Consider the following 15,089-nt stretch of genomic DNA (forward strand, 5'->3'; position numbering starts at 1 on the left):
GGAGCCTTGTTTTTCACCAATGCCTTCACTGCAGCTTGGACTTTTTCTGTCAGCATATGCTACCTCTTGAAATGGTTGAATGTCAACCAATTCTGTTTGTTATAACGACCTGTGTATTCCTTCCACTTCTTTTGATGCTTCCTGTGTCATTTATTATTTTCCCCATAGAATCCTTCACTATTGCAACTTGAGGCTTGAATTTTTTCTTCAGTTCTTTTCAGCTTGAGAAATGTCGAGTGTGTTCTTCCCTTTTGGTTTTCTATGTCTAGCTCTTTGCAGATGTCTTTAATATAATACTTTACTTTGTCTTCTCGAGCCACCCTTTGAAATCTTCTGCTCACTTCTTTTACTTCATCAATTCTTCCTTTTGGTTTAGCTGCTCGACGTTCAAGAGCAAGTTTCAGAGTCTCCTCTGACATCCATTTTGGTCTTTTCTTTCTTTCCTGTCTTTTCAATGACCTCTGGCTTTCTTCATGTATGAAGTCCTTGATGTCATTCCACAACTTGTCTGGTCTTCAGTCATTAGTGTTCAACGTGTCAAATCTATTCTTGAGATGGTCTCAAAATTCAGGCGGGATATGCTAAAGATTGTACATTGGGTCTCGTGGACTTGTTCTTATTCTCTTCAGTTTCAACTTGAACTTGCATATGAGCAATCGATAGTCTGTTCCACAGTCAGCCCCTGGCCTTGTTTCGACTGATAATATCGAGCTTTTCTATCATCTCTTTCCACAGATGTAGTTGATTTGATTTCTGTGTATCCTGTCTGGCGAGGTCCATGTGTATAGTTGCCATTTATGTTGGTGAAAAAAGGTATTTGCAATGAAGTCGTTGGTCTTGTAAAATTCTATCATGCCATCTCCAGCATCGTTTCTATCACCAAGGCCATATTTCCCAACTACCGATCCTTCTTCTTTGTTTCCAACTTTCGCATTCCAATCACCAGTAATTATCAATGCATCCTGATTGCATGTTCGATCACTTTCAGACTGCAGAAGCGGTAAAAATCTTCAGTTTGTTCATCTTTGGCCTTAGTGGTTGGTGCATAAATTTGAATAATAGCCGTATCAATTTGCTAGGCAGCATTAAAAGGAGCCTTGGTAGTGCAAAGGTTTTGTGCTTGGCTGCTAACCAAAAGGTCGGTGATTCGAACCCACCCAGCAGCTCCATGGGAGAAAGCCCTGGCAATCTATATCCATAAAAGTTACAGCCAAGAAAACCTTATGGGGCAGTTGTACCCTATAACATGGGGTCACTAAGAGTCAGAATCAACTTGATGGCACTCAACAATAGGCAGCATTTAAAGCCTATTGTATATGAATATTTTAATAGCTTTTCATTTTATTATATTTTTAAATTTTAATTATGAACCATTTCAAAATATCATAATTTTTATTTTGTATTTAATAATATTTTATATTTTAGTAATAAAAATATCCTATATTATTTTGTTATTCTAACAAAAAATACCACAAATATCCTGAAATATTCTATTAGACATCTGTGCCACTACCACCTTGATTTAATAAAGCTAACATTCTTGAAATTTGTTCTGGATATTTTTCTAAGTAAAACATTACTGAAACAACTAAAACACCCTTCCCTATCACATTAACCTTCCTCTGTCTCCAGAGATCTCTACTATCTTAAAGTTCACCCGTGTTCTTTCCATGTATACTTTTATACATTTATTACATACATTATTTGTCACAATAGTACTTGTTTTGTGTGTTTTTGAAATATATATAGGTAATATAATACAGTATATATTTTTCTGCTTTTGTTGACTTTATGCTTTTTAAAAATAATCTAGCTTTATACATGTATATCTAGTTTCATTTTAACTTCTGGATAATGTTCAATTGTTTGAATAAACCATTTTTTGTTGATTCATCCCCCTATTGATAAATATGTAGCTTAGTTTTCCATTTTATACCATTCTAAATAGTGATGCAATGAACATCCTAGTGCCTCCTTCACACTTTTCTAATATTTTTTCTGGGTTATATACCTGGAAGTGATTAATGAATTTGTATCCCCAGCAGCAACAGGGTAAGTTTCCCAACCCTCTCACAAGTACTTGGTACTAACAGATTTACAAATGTTTTCCTACTACAAGACAACTGTCCTGTACTCTTCGAAAATATCAACATCATGAAAGAAAAAGAAAGGCTGAGGAACTATGGCAGATTAAAAGAGATTAAAGATACAAAAAGAAATACATGATCATTCTTTGGGAAAATGATACAGTACTGGAACAATAGACAAAATTTGATTATGGACTGTGTATTAGATAGTTTTTGTTAATTTTTCTATGTTTGATAACTGTACTGTAGTTATGTAAGAGGAATAACCTTGTTATTAGGAGAGGTCCCCTGAAGTATTTAGGGATTAAAAAAAAATGTTGTCTGTAAGTTACTTTCAAGTGGTTCAACAACATAATATTAATAGATACAGAGAGATAAAGCAAATGTGGCAAATTCTTAAAGTTGGTAAATCTGGGGGAAGAATATACATGAATTAGTTTACAATTTTGTGAATTTGACATTTTTTTCAAAACGAAAACATGTTTACCAGACTGATGGGAGTGAATTGGTATTTGTTGTTTTAATTTACCCTTCCATGATTACCAAATTGTACATCTTTTCATTTGTTTGAAAATGAAAAGTCACTCAGTTTTCCTCATCTGTGAATTTAAATTTCCTTGCCTAATTCTGTTGGGCTGTTTGACTTTTTTTAGTAACGTGTCTAAATTCTGTAATGTCCTGGGTACTGATTCTTTGTTGTTACAGATTGCAAACAACTTCTCCCACTCTTTGGCTCGTCTTTTAACTTCATGTAATGGGTTCATGCAGAACTCTCAGTCTGTACATGTATAAAAGTGGGTTTTTCCCCAATAATTTCCCACTAATCATCCAATTTTGAACTTTTCTGCTGAATGGAGGGTTACTTTACATCTTGGCAAGACTCCATAACTTTCCAGTGACTTTTGGTTATTAGAAAAATCTATTTTTGTGTTAAAGATATAGTTATTTTTATTTAAAAACTTAAGACTCCAAATCAAGTCTAAAGCTACCCACCTCCTAAGCCACAAACCAAACCCACTGCTATCGAGTTGATTCCAATTCATACCTGCCCTATAGGACAGAGTAGAACTGCCCCATAAGGTTCCAAGGCTATAATCTTTACCGAAGCAGACTGCCACATCTTTCTCCCACAGAGTGGTTGGTGGGTTCAAACCTCTCACCTCTCGGTTAGCAGCCAAGCACTTTACCACTGCATCACCAGGGCTCTTTATATATTTAGAAAACATAAAATGTAATACATGTAGTAATTAGTACATATGCAAAATGCAAAGAAAAGATACTGGAAGGACATAAGCCAAAATAACAACAGTGATTATATTTAGGTAATAGAATTATAGATGATTTTGCTTATTTCTTTTGTTCTTTTCTACATTTTCCAAATTCTCTGCATTGAGCATAGACTTATATGTTTTTAAAAATAGTGAGAAAATACAAACGTACTGTCTATAGGCAATAATGTTGTGTGAAGTTACCTCTAAGAGAAACCTTGAGTTGAAATCTTCCAACTTGTTAAAAAGTTTCTTCCATTTCTGAGGTTAAAAAACGTGTTTGTGGTTTATGTAATCTGTCTCAGTAGAAAGCAAAAAAAAGGTTAACTTCTGAAACCTTCATAAATAGTTAAATGAAATTTCTCTCTCCTGAGTTGTTTGTTTTGCAGGTATGTAAGCCTCTTTGGAGAATAGGATCCAGATTACTTAGCTGTATCACTGGTGATATAATCCTTTCTTTTTGCCCAACAGCAGATAATGAAAAGACTCATAAAGCGATATGTTCTAAAAGCACAAGTAGACAAGGAAAATGATGAAGTTAATGAAGGTAAGCATTTCTAGTTTGAGAAACTTTCTTTTACAACTAACTTAATGAACTTGGAAAGCTTCATAAGAATTATACTGTAAAAATCCAATCCCAGGTTACAATTTGGGTTCCTTCAAGATTATATTTGTAAACCTTTTATTTTTAAAGAAACAGTTATGAAAAATGTTAACGAGAGGCAATTAACCTCTGCCTAGAATGCACCATCTGATTCTGAGGTTGTAAAGAACGTCATTTTTCTGGGAGATTTTAATCCCTGTAACAACATTATATCAGGTAGCCAGTACTATCAGTTTTGTTTCATTGATTTCAGATTAGTGATAATTTTCCAGTGCTAAAAGTAAAATACTAGTTGACTCAGAATCCACATGTCTTTTAGAAAAACTTCTACTTTCTTGTCTAGAAACAAAGCCCTAATCCATTTTTCTTGTCTGGTATTTCTCTTTTGCCTGTCAATTTTCTCTTTGGCTCCTTACTTAAGTGTACCTATTTTTCTAGGCATATTCTGGGCAGACTATATGTCTGAACCATAAAAATTTCTCACCAAAGGCTGGGGTTAGGCCAAAGCATAGGCTCAGAACTGAAAAAGAAACCAACCTGGAAGAAATAAGCCATCCCCAAAATTTAAACTGTAGCTTCTAACACTGTATTAGTTTCTAGGTATGTCATAACAAGTTACAACAAGCTTTGTGGCTTAAAACAACAGAAATTTATTTTCTCACAGTTCTGGAGACCAGAAATCTCAAATCAAGGTATTGGCAGGGCCATATTCTCTCTGAAGGCTCTGGTGAAGAATTGTTCCCTGCTTCTTCCACCTTCTGGTAGCTCCAAGCATTATTTGGCTTGTGGCAGCATAGCTCCAATCTCTGCCTCCAAGTTTACATGACTCTCTTTTTGTGTCTTCTCCCCTTTTCATCTCTTGTAAGTGGGGAACAATGACCAGTAAGCATGGTAGGCACTGGCTTACAGTAAGCAAGCTACAGTGAAATTGTGTACTACAGATTAGTGAGTAAACACAATTAAGCCCTTGCGTAGCTTTCTTATTGTATAATCCATCCCTGCTTATAAGGATACTTGTCAGTGGATTTAGGGCTCACCCTATTCCAGAATGATCTTATCAAAAGATCCTTAACTACATCTGCAAAGATCCTTTTTCCAAGTAAAGTCACACTCAAAAGTTTTGGGGCATGAAATATCTTTTTGAAGATCACCATTCAACTCACTACAAACACCAATGGTACACCACTAGATCTAAGTGTACTGGTAAGAGAAGAAAGGACTAGACTTAGTAAAAATGTTAATGGGCTTTGGAGATTTAAAGATGAGCTGTGATTAACACATGGAATCCATTGCAAATGAGTCAATCTGATAGTGCCATTTTTTTGCAAATAATGCACCCATGTAAATAACGTGCCCACACGTATAATGGGCAGAAATGATGAAATTAAGTAAAACAGTTCTGGCAGAGCACCCCGTGCATATATTGCACGTGTCTTTTGAAATTTCCAGAAGTGAATTTCGGCCTCATTCACCCATCCTCCCATATTACAGGTAAATCATAACTTTCTGTTTTCTTTCATTCTGTTCATTTTCTTTAATCTCCTGCTTATTTGTATAAACATTCTCTGAGAGTATTACTTTTGATCATAATTGTATAATAAAGGTATATGCCATGGTCAAGAAGTCATGGATTGAGTTTGGTAGTCCCTCCAGTAAACAGAAAATAAACAATCAAAATTGTGCATTTTTTTTTATTAAGTTGATAATACTTATCTTGAGTGAAGTTCCCATGTAATCAGAAATAAGAATTGAAGTCAGCAACGTGTAAGGAAAAATTGGCATAGTGCGCTTAGGAAAATCATGCACAGGAGGGTTGCACAGTTGGCAAAAAATGTGTAATGCATGCATTTATTGTGTAAAAATACAGTGTGTGTATGTACAAAGACATCTGTGAAGGTGTGATTGAGGAGTTTGAGAACGAACAAAAATCCAGTTAGGGAGACAGGATTGGAACGAGGTTGTAATTTAGAAAATAGAAATCTGATCAGTTGTACCATAACCTCCCTGAAAAAACTAAGTGATTAAATGGGAATGGGACAGCCATAACATCATAGAAAACAAGGAGCATCTTCTAGGCCCTTGTATAAAAGAAGAAATGAATTAATGAGCATTTGGAGTTTTGAACAAAGTTATAACTATAATAAAGTAGCTCATGTAGCTTAACCTCCTCATTTAATAAATAAGGAAATTGAAGCTCAAAGAAACTAACTCGTGTTTTCTGTATTGTATTAATGTGTGGTCTCCCATGACTCAAGAACAAGGAAATAGGGTATGATAATAGGAAGGTGAAGGGGAGACCACTGGACTTATGGTCTAAGTATGGAACTGAATAGAGTGAGAAGTCACTTCTTCCTCCAAAGGCTGATCTTGTGATTTCAAATTAGATCAATTTATTCCCCTACCCACCATCTCTCTGTCAGTTTGTCATACTATGGTTGCTTGCATGTTGCGAAGATGCTGGAAGCTATGCCACCGGTATTTCAAATACCATCAGGTCTCCCATGGTGGACAGGTTTCAGCAGAGCTTCCAGACTAAGACGGAATAGGAGGAAAGGCCTGATAATCTATTTCTGAAAATTAACCAGTGAAAACCCCATGGATCACAACAGAATATTGTTCAGTACAGTACTAGAAGATGAGACCCCTAGGTTGGAAGGCACTCAAAACACAGAATAACCACAATGATGGACTCAAACATAGCAACTATCCTGAAGATGGTACATGACCAGGCAACAGTTCATTCTGTTTTACATGGGGTTGCCATGAGTAGGAGCTGGCTCAATGACAACTAATAATTGAAACAACAGTTACCTTTATATTCCCATACATGAAAGGGAAAATACTTTTTTTTTTTTTTTTTTTTTTTTTGCCACAAAAAGAATCCACAAGTGTTTTTGTGCCTCTTTGAGGAAGAGTTAGAATTCCTTAAAATAAAAAGGTTCTGACTCTTATAAAACAGAACATAGAAATTATATTTAAGGCATCATAAAGATACCAGGAAATACCATAAGAAGTGTGTTTTACATGCTATTTATGCTATTATAAAAAGCTAAGCCAACTTACCATGACTTGAAGAATCATTGTTTGGATTCAAGGTAAATTTTTACCCCACTGTTCACTTCTGAAGATCAATGGCTTATCTACACTACAGTCATTTGCAAGCTGCTAGAACTGAATTATGACAGCAGTGGTGTTTGAATAGTCAAACATCTATCCTCTTCAAGAGCTTGGTGTTACATATTGCTAGCAGTATCATACCTAAACTCCTCAAACTCATCATTGCTTGTTACATAGATCCTCTGTGCTGGCAAAACTAATCTATTTCTCCCTTGGCTCCATGCTTTTGTTCATTACCATCCCCCCCCGCCCCAATAAACACGCCAACTCTTTTCCCTTCCTTCAAAACTTGACTTAGAATTTATTTCTTCTATTTTTTTATGTCATTAGTATTTGTTAAATAGATTGATTCATTTTCAGTAAATTTCAGTTTTCCTAGGATCCCTTTGTAACCTGGCATTGGGAGGTGAAAGATAGGTCTCAGCCCTTATGCCTGAGGGAGCCAAACGGACTCCCTGTAGACAGAAAGGAGATAACCTGGTTGGGGGTCAGTTACCTGAGAAATCACCCTCTGTTAAAACTTGAATGATCAATACAATGAATTGGGTCAATACGTTAACCCAGTTTTTACCATTAAAACATAACTATTTTTATAGCTGTTTTCAAATGTCAGTATAGTTTTAAAGACAAGTGTTTCTGAAAGCATTTTTATAAAACTGATATAGATACCTTGAAGATTTTATGAAGCAACTGTATTTATATTACATGAATTTCGCTCCTTTTTTTCCTAAATCCAAAGGGCAAGGTACTAATTTTATGTTTTAATACACAATACTATAGGTGAATTAAAAGAAATCAAGCAAGATATTTCCAGTCTTCGTTATGAACTTTTGGAGGACAAGAGCCAAGCAACTGAGGAGTTAGCCATTCTAATTCATAAACTCAGCGAGAAACTGAACCCCAGCATGCTAAGATGTGAATGATGCAGTAACCTGCAATTATGACCTTGACTATAGCACAAATGTGGGCAATAATATTTCTAAGTATGGAATACTTGAAAACCGTGGTGTAAATTCTTAGTACTTTATCATGTGAATCTCAAAGCTAGGTCTTAATGATTTTACTGTTTTGTCACATGAAAAATGGTGTTCATTTTAATTGTCTGCCTTGACATTATGAACAATGATATACCATTATATTTAAAGGCCTGATATTTACTACATTACTGACATTTTTGTCCATTGTAGAATAAACTTTAAGTATTTGCACTACCTGTTTGTTCCCGAGAGACTGTAAGCTCCTTGAGGGCAGGGACCATGTCTTACTCATCTTTGTGTCCCCATCTTCTAGTACAGTGCCTGGTACATAGTAGGTGCTCAATAAATATTGTTGAAACCAACTGAGCTGAACTGCCAACAAAATACAAATAAAAACAAAAAAGCCATGTCTATGTAGCATACCTTCCCTTGTCCAAGTGTTCAAAAGTTCTTTTTTAAGATACTGAAGAAGTTTTAAAACCAGGTATGATTTGGTGAGACAGTCTGAGAATGCTTTAGCATCACTGATCATCATAAAACCATTGAGCCTTGAGTGAAGAATTTAACAATGAAATGCGTTAATAGATAATATAATTACATTACATATTTAAGTTTCATAGAATGTTCAAAACAACACATTAAAGATTTTTCTAAAGTATATTGTTTGCTTCCTGTCTTAAACTTTCATTTGTTGCTGATCAGTAATGTGAATTTAGTCAGTGGGGTGGCAAATTTTTTTTAAAGTTGGGGGCTATGCAGGGTCGTTAATTTGTTATAACATCCTAACGTCTGCCTCTGATGTTTCAATGCTAGGTTAAATATCAGTAACTGACTTTATATCTTGCCCTGTTATCTCCATTCTGAGTTTTGGAGGGTATGCTATGGGAAGAAGGAAAGAGCAGTGACTCTGTACCTGGAAAGAGTCAGGCATCACCAGCTGTATTTCATTTCCCTTTGAGGCTTCTCTTGCTATCATTGCCCACAGTGATTGACAACTTTCATCTTATTAAAGCATTTCAGTTCCTCTTTACACACAAAAATCAATTTTGGCCTATCTGTGTTTGACTCATTGTATAACTAAGCGGCATACTGGTAATAGTCACAACAATCACAACTTTGATAGGAAAGGGGATACAAGCCAGCAAGTTCCCTTGTCTCTTTACAGACATAAAACATTCCAAGTATTATTTTTAACCAGCTAGTTTTGAATCTCTCATACAGTTATGTTTAGCATCTTGATTCTCTTCAGCCCATTCCTGTGAAGTCTTACTTACTTACACAAATTATGATCATAGCTCAAAGAGAGTTTTATAGATCCTGAAAACCAATTAAATACATGATGCTTTAAAATCATTATCATGAGGAAGGTTTTCAAATGTGAAGACAAAATGGAACATTAAGTGGAACTACAGAAAGCTCTTTAAAAATTAGCTATTTCTTAATTTCTACCTTTTTGTGAGTTAAAAAATTAAACAAAAAATTATATATTTTTTGCTACCGTTGTGGAATATTTCATTAGCTTTTGTGTTATGCTAATAGTATTTTGATCATAGTATAATAGTATTTTTTTTATATATATAATAGTATAGGGTCGCTATGAGTCGGAATCAACTCAATGGCACTGGGTGGGTTTTTTAGTAGTATTTTGTCTTAAACATTTTTCTAAGTTTATGTATTTTATGGTTAAATATTTTATGTTATGCCTCAGAACTTAATAAAATGCTGAATTTTTCCTTATTATATGTTACTGTATGTTCATATTATAGTAACATAGAACAAGGAAAAATCCAATATTTTCTTAAAATGCGTTTATAACTACTGCTGATTGGAATGTGAAAGTTGGAAACAAAGAAGAAGGATCCGTAGTTGGAAAATATTGCCTTGGTGATAGAAATGGCACCGGAGATGAAATGATACTATTTTGTAAGACTAACGACTCCTCAGATGGAAAGCACAGGAATCAAACTGACTACCTCTGTGGAAAGACAATGGAGAAGCTCAATATCATCAGTCAGAAAAAAACTTAGAAATGACATGAAGATGCTGTGATTATTAAAAGCCAATTTAGTATAATTTAAGATAACTATCTTACCTAATCATGTCCAATAGATTTATATTTCAAATGCCTAAGCCAAATGAAAGCAGTTTTTGTCAATAGAAAGGCAAATTGTGGGTAAAGAGAACTCAGCCACCATAACTGCTGATTGTGTGGGCTGGGACAAGTCATGTAGCTTCTCTGGGCTTGGTTATTTAATCAAACAAGGTTATGTTTCAGCAGAGGTTCTTTCTTGGTCCCTGGGGGTGATAGAGATGTTTCATGGCATTGATATCATCATCCAAGGTGGTAACACTCTTTCCATTTCTTTTTTTTCTCTCTCCTCCTCTTAAATCAATCTAAAATCTTTATTTTTTTAATATAAAAATAAGATTTTGAGAGTTTATCAGTTTGTACCAAGGACACATGTGAATGGAGACCAACATGTATACTTTTGACTCAGTCACTCAACAAACCACCACTAGCTACATTGATGGTTTTAACTTTAATGCAATTTAAATTGCTTTTATCCTAGTCATAACTTGTTTAATTTATACACATAATGGTTGCTTTAAGACTACAACATAAGGCTACAAGTTACTGAGGAGCATGATAATTTTGCAAGTTTGTCTCAAGGAGATCTACATCAAATCTGAGATGTAGTCGTCCTCTTAATTTTTACGTAGCCCACCAAGATGTTTCCGGTACCTTAAATCATGTTTAAAAGATAAAATATAGAGACAATTTTATCTGAATTGACATTTCATTTGTTGTAAATAAAAGGCCCCATACCTACTCATGATTTGAGAAATCATTAAAATTAGTAGTTTGAAACTTTTGCTAATCATTTAGGAAAAAAATACAACATTTAAAATACATAATAAATCACTTGCCTTTTTATATACAAAATGAAATAATTCCAAATATATTAGGCAAGATCTTTTTGTCCATTTTTAATGCCATAACATAGCTTTACTTCAGTGTTTTAAAATAAATTTGATTTTTAAAACAAACTCTTACTTTTTTTTTTAATAATGAATTTAAAGTAAAATAAACATGGGCTTCACTTGTTAAATGGAAAACTAACTTGGCCAATATGTTTTTATTACAAATATTGTAAAGATTGTATAAAGATGGATTTTTTATAATGCTACCAAAATAATCCACCACTCGTCTGTCAGTTTGTCCTACTGTGGTGGCTTGTATGTTGCTATGATGCTGGAAACTATGCCGCTGGTGTTTCAAATATCAGTTTCAGCAGAACTTCCAGACTAACACAGACTAGGAAGAAAGACCTGGCATTCTACTTCTGAAAATTAGCCAATGAAAACCTTGTGGATCACAACAGAACATTGTCTGACTTGCTTGCTTTGGACACATCATCAGGAGGGCTCAGTCCCTGGAGGAGGACATCATGTTTGGTGAAGCAGAGGGCTAGCAAGGAAAATCCTCAGTGAGATAAACTGACACGATAGCTGCAACGATGAACTCCAAGTGCTGGCAATTATGAGGATGATGCAGGAGCAGGCAATGTTTTGTTTTGTTGTACGCAAGGTTACCATGAGTCGGAGTTGTCTGGGTGGCAGCTAGCTACCTATCTCTCTTAACTAATATAGCAATCTCAAAATACTTTTCCTTTAAAATTATCTATCACAGACAGTAATAAAATGACATAATTTTAAAAATTCCTAAGAGCCTCAAGAGATTATATATTCCTAAGAAAGGAGTTTATGAATCAAAAAAACAAAAAACCAGCATGGGATTAGAGGGTTCCTAAGATTTTATCCAGCCGTGGGATACTCATCATACTCCCCAAGTGTAATTTTCAAAAAAATAATGTCTGCCCACTTCACCAGGTTTTCAGTATTTTGATGGTTGGTTTGTTATAATGCAAATACATAATAGTAATGATCTGAGTACCAGTTCCCTTAATTTGTTAACATGCATTGCTAGTACCTGAGCAGGTAAACCAGAAAATAGTGGGAGGCTTTGGTACCATCTGTCTTAGATCACACTTTACCAGCATGTTGCAATCACCAGGAGAGTGAGGCACCTACTATGGCAGCTATGCGCTGAGTTAAATAGCTGATTCTTACAATCTCTTAGTTATTAACGTTGTTAAAAAATTTTGTTTTTAAAATGGAAATTTTGAAGATGGCGGACTAGGCAGACACTACCTCGGAGCCCTCTTACAACAAAGACACGGAAAAACAAGTGAATCGATCACATACCTAACAATATACGAACCCTGAACAAAAAACACAGATTTAGAGATGGAGAACGAACTAATACAGGGAAGCAGCAATTGTTTTCAGAGCCTGGAGCCAGCGTACCAGTCAGGTACGGCACAAGCACAGAGAGCTGCTCCACCCCCCTGAACTAACCCCAGGAGGGGGACCAGCCGGTTCCACGGGCGGCGTGGGACGCAGCCGGTAGAAGAAGTCCCCGGGAGGCAGTGACTGGTCTTGGAGCAGGAAGAGCAGCGTCCCAGCCAGGGAACCATCCTGCCAGGATTTGGACCGGACGCAGTGGATTTTCTGGAAAAACTAGTTTCCCAGTGATGGCTCGGAGACAACAATCCATATCAAACCACTTAAAGAAGCAGACCATGACAGCTTCTACAACCCCCCAAACAAAAGAATCAAAATCTTTCCCAAATGAAGATACAATCCTGGAATTATCAGATACAGAATATAAAAAACTAATTTACAGAATGCTTCAAGACATCACAAATGAAATAAGGCAAACTGCAGAAAAAGCCAAGGAACACACTGATAAAACTGTTGAAGAACTCAAAAAGATTATTCAAGAACATGGTGGAAAAATTAATAAGCTGCAAGAATCCATAGAGAGACAGCATGTAGAAATCCAAAAGATTAACAATAAAATTACAGAATTAGACAACGCAATAGGAAGTCAGAGGAGCAGACTCGAGCAATTAGAATGCAGACTGGGACATCTGGAGGACCAGGGAATCAACACTAACATAGCTGAAAAAAAATCAGATAAAAGAATATAAAAAAATGAAGAAACCCTAAGAATCATGTGGGACTCTATCAAGAAGGATAACCTGCGGGTGATTGGAGTCCCAGAACAGGGAGGAGGGACAGAAAACACAGAGAAAATAGTTGAAGAACTCCTGACACAAAACTTCCCTGACATCATGAAAGAAGAAAGGATATCTATCCAAGATGCTCATCGAACCCCATTTAAGATTGATCCAAAAAGAAAAACACCAAGACATATTATCATCAAACTCGCCAAAACCAAAGATAAACAGAAAATTTTAAAAGGAGCCAGGGAGAAAAGAAAGGTTTCCTTCAAGGGAGAATCAATAAGAATAAGTTCAGACTACTCAGCAGAAACCATGCAGGCAAGAAGGGAATGGGACGACATATACAGAACACTCAAGGAGAAAAACTGCCAGCCAAGGATCATATATCCAGCAAAAGTCTCTCTGAAATATGAAGGCGAAATTAAGATATTTACAGATAAACACAAGTTTAGAGAATTTGCAAAAACCAAACCAAAACTACAAGAAATACTAAAGGATATTGTTTGGTCAGAGAACCAATAATATCAGATATCAGCACAACACAAGGTCACAAAACAGAACGTCCTGATATCAACTCAAATAGGGAAATCACAAAAACAAACAAATTAAGATTAATTAAAAAAAAATACACATAACAGGGAATCATGGAAGTCAATAGGTAAAAGATCAAAATAATCAAAAAGAGGGACTAAATACAGGAGGCATTGAACTGCCACATGGAGAGTGATACAAGGCGATATAGAACAATACAAGTTAGGTTTTTACTTAGAAAAATAGGGGTAAATAATAAGGTAACCACAAAAAGGTATAACAACTCTATAACTCAAGATAAAAACCAAGAAACATGTAACGACTCAACTAACATAAAGTCAAACACTATGAAAATGAGGATCTCACAATTTACTAAGAAAAACGCCTCGACACAAAAAAGTATGTGGAAAAATGAAATTGTCAACAACACACATAAAAAGGCATCAAAATGACAGCACTAAAAACTTATTTATCTATAATTACGCTGAATGTAAATGGACTAAATGCACCAATAAAGAGACAGAGAGTCACAGACTGGATAAAGAACCACGATCCATCTATATGCTGCCTACAAGAGACACACCTTAGACTTAGAGACACAAACAAACTAAAACTCAAAGGATGGAAAAAAATATATCAAGCAAACAATAAGCAAAAAAGAAGAGGAGTAGCAATATTAATTTCTGACAAAATAGACTTTAGACTTAAATCCACCACAAAGGATAAAGAAGGACACTACATAATGATAAAAAGGACAATTGATCAGGAAGACATAACCATATTAAATATTTATGAACCCAATGATAGGGCTGCAAGATACATAAATCAAATTTTAACAGAACTGAAAAGTGAGATAGACACCTCCACAATTATAGTAGGAGACTTCAACACACCACTTTCGGAGAAAGACAGGACATCCAGTAAGAAGCTCAATAGAGACACGGAAGACCTAATTACAACAATCAACCAACTTGACCTCATTGACTTATACAGAACTCTCCACCCAACTGCTGCAAAATATACTTTTTTTTCTAGCGCACATGGAACATTCTCTAGAATAGACCACATATTAGGTCATAAAACAAACCTTTGCAGAGTCCAAAACATCGAAATATTACAAAGCATCTTCTCAGACCACAAGGCAATAAAACTAGAGATCAATAACAGAAAAACTAGGGAAAAGAAATCAAATACTTGGAAACTGAACAATACCCTCCTGAAAAAAGACTGGGTTATAGAAGACTTCAAGGAGGGAATAAGGAAATTCATAGAAAGCAACGAGAATGAAAATACTTCCTATCAAAACCTCTGGGACACAGCAAAAGCAGTGCTCAGAGGCCAATTTATATCAATAAATGCACACATACAAAAAGAAGAAAGAGCCAAAATCAGAGAACTGTCCCTACAACGTGAAC

General features: G+C 35.4%; 1 protein-coding gene across 1 annotated transcript in view; it reads left to right on the forward strand.

The window, feature by feature from the left end:
- TRPC3 (transient receptor potential cation channel subfamily C member 3) overlaps window positions 1-8,680 on the forward strand; it is an 87,054-nt gene extending 78,374 nt beyond the window's left edge. Inside the window, exons 11-12 of the mRNA XM_049885397.1 lie at window positions 3,827-3,902; window positions 7,857-8,680. Coding sequence (XP_049741354.1) covers window positions 3,827-3,902; window positions 7,857-7,999 — 219 coding nt within the window. The 3' untranslated portion in view covers window positions 8,000-8,680. The remainder of the gene's footprint in view (window positions 1-3,826; window positions 3,903-7,856) is intronic.
- Window positions 8,681-15,089: the final 6,409 nt, after the last annotated feature.

Source organism: Elephas maximus, chromosome 5 (genome assembly GCF_024166365.1).
Source record: "Elephas maximus indicus isolate mEleMax1 chromosome 5, mEleMax1 primary haplotype, whole genome shotgun sequence".
Classification (NCBI taxonomy): Eukaryota; Metazoa; Chordata; class Mammalia; order Proboscidea; family Elephantidae; genus Elephas; species Elephas maximus.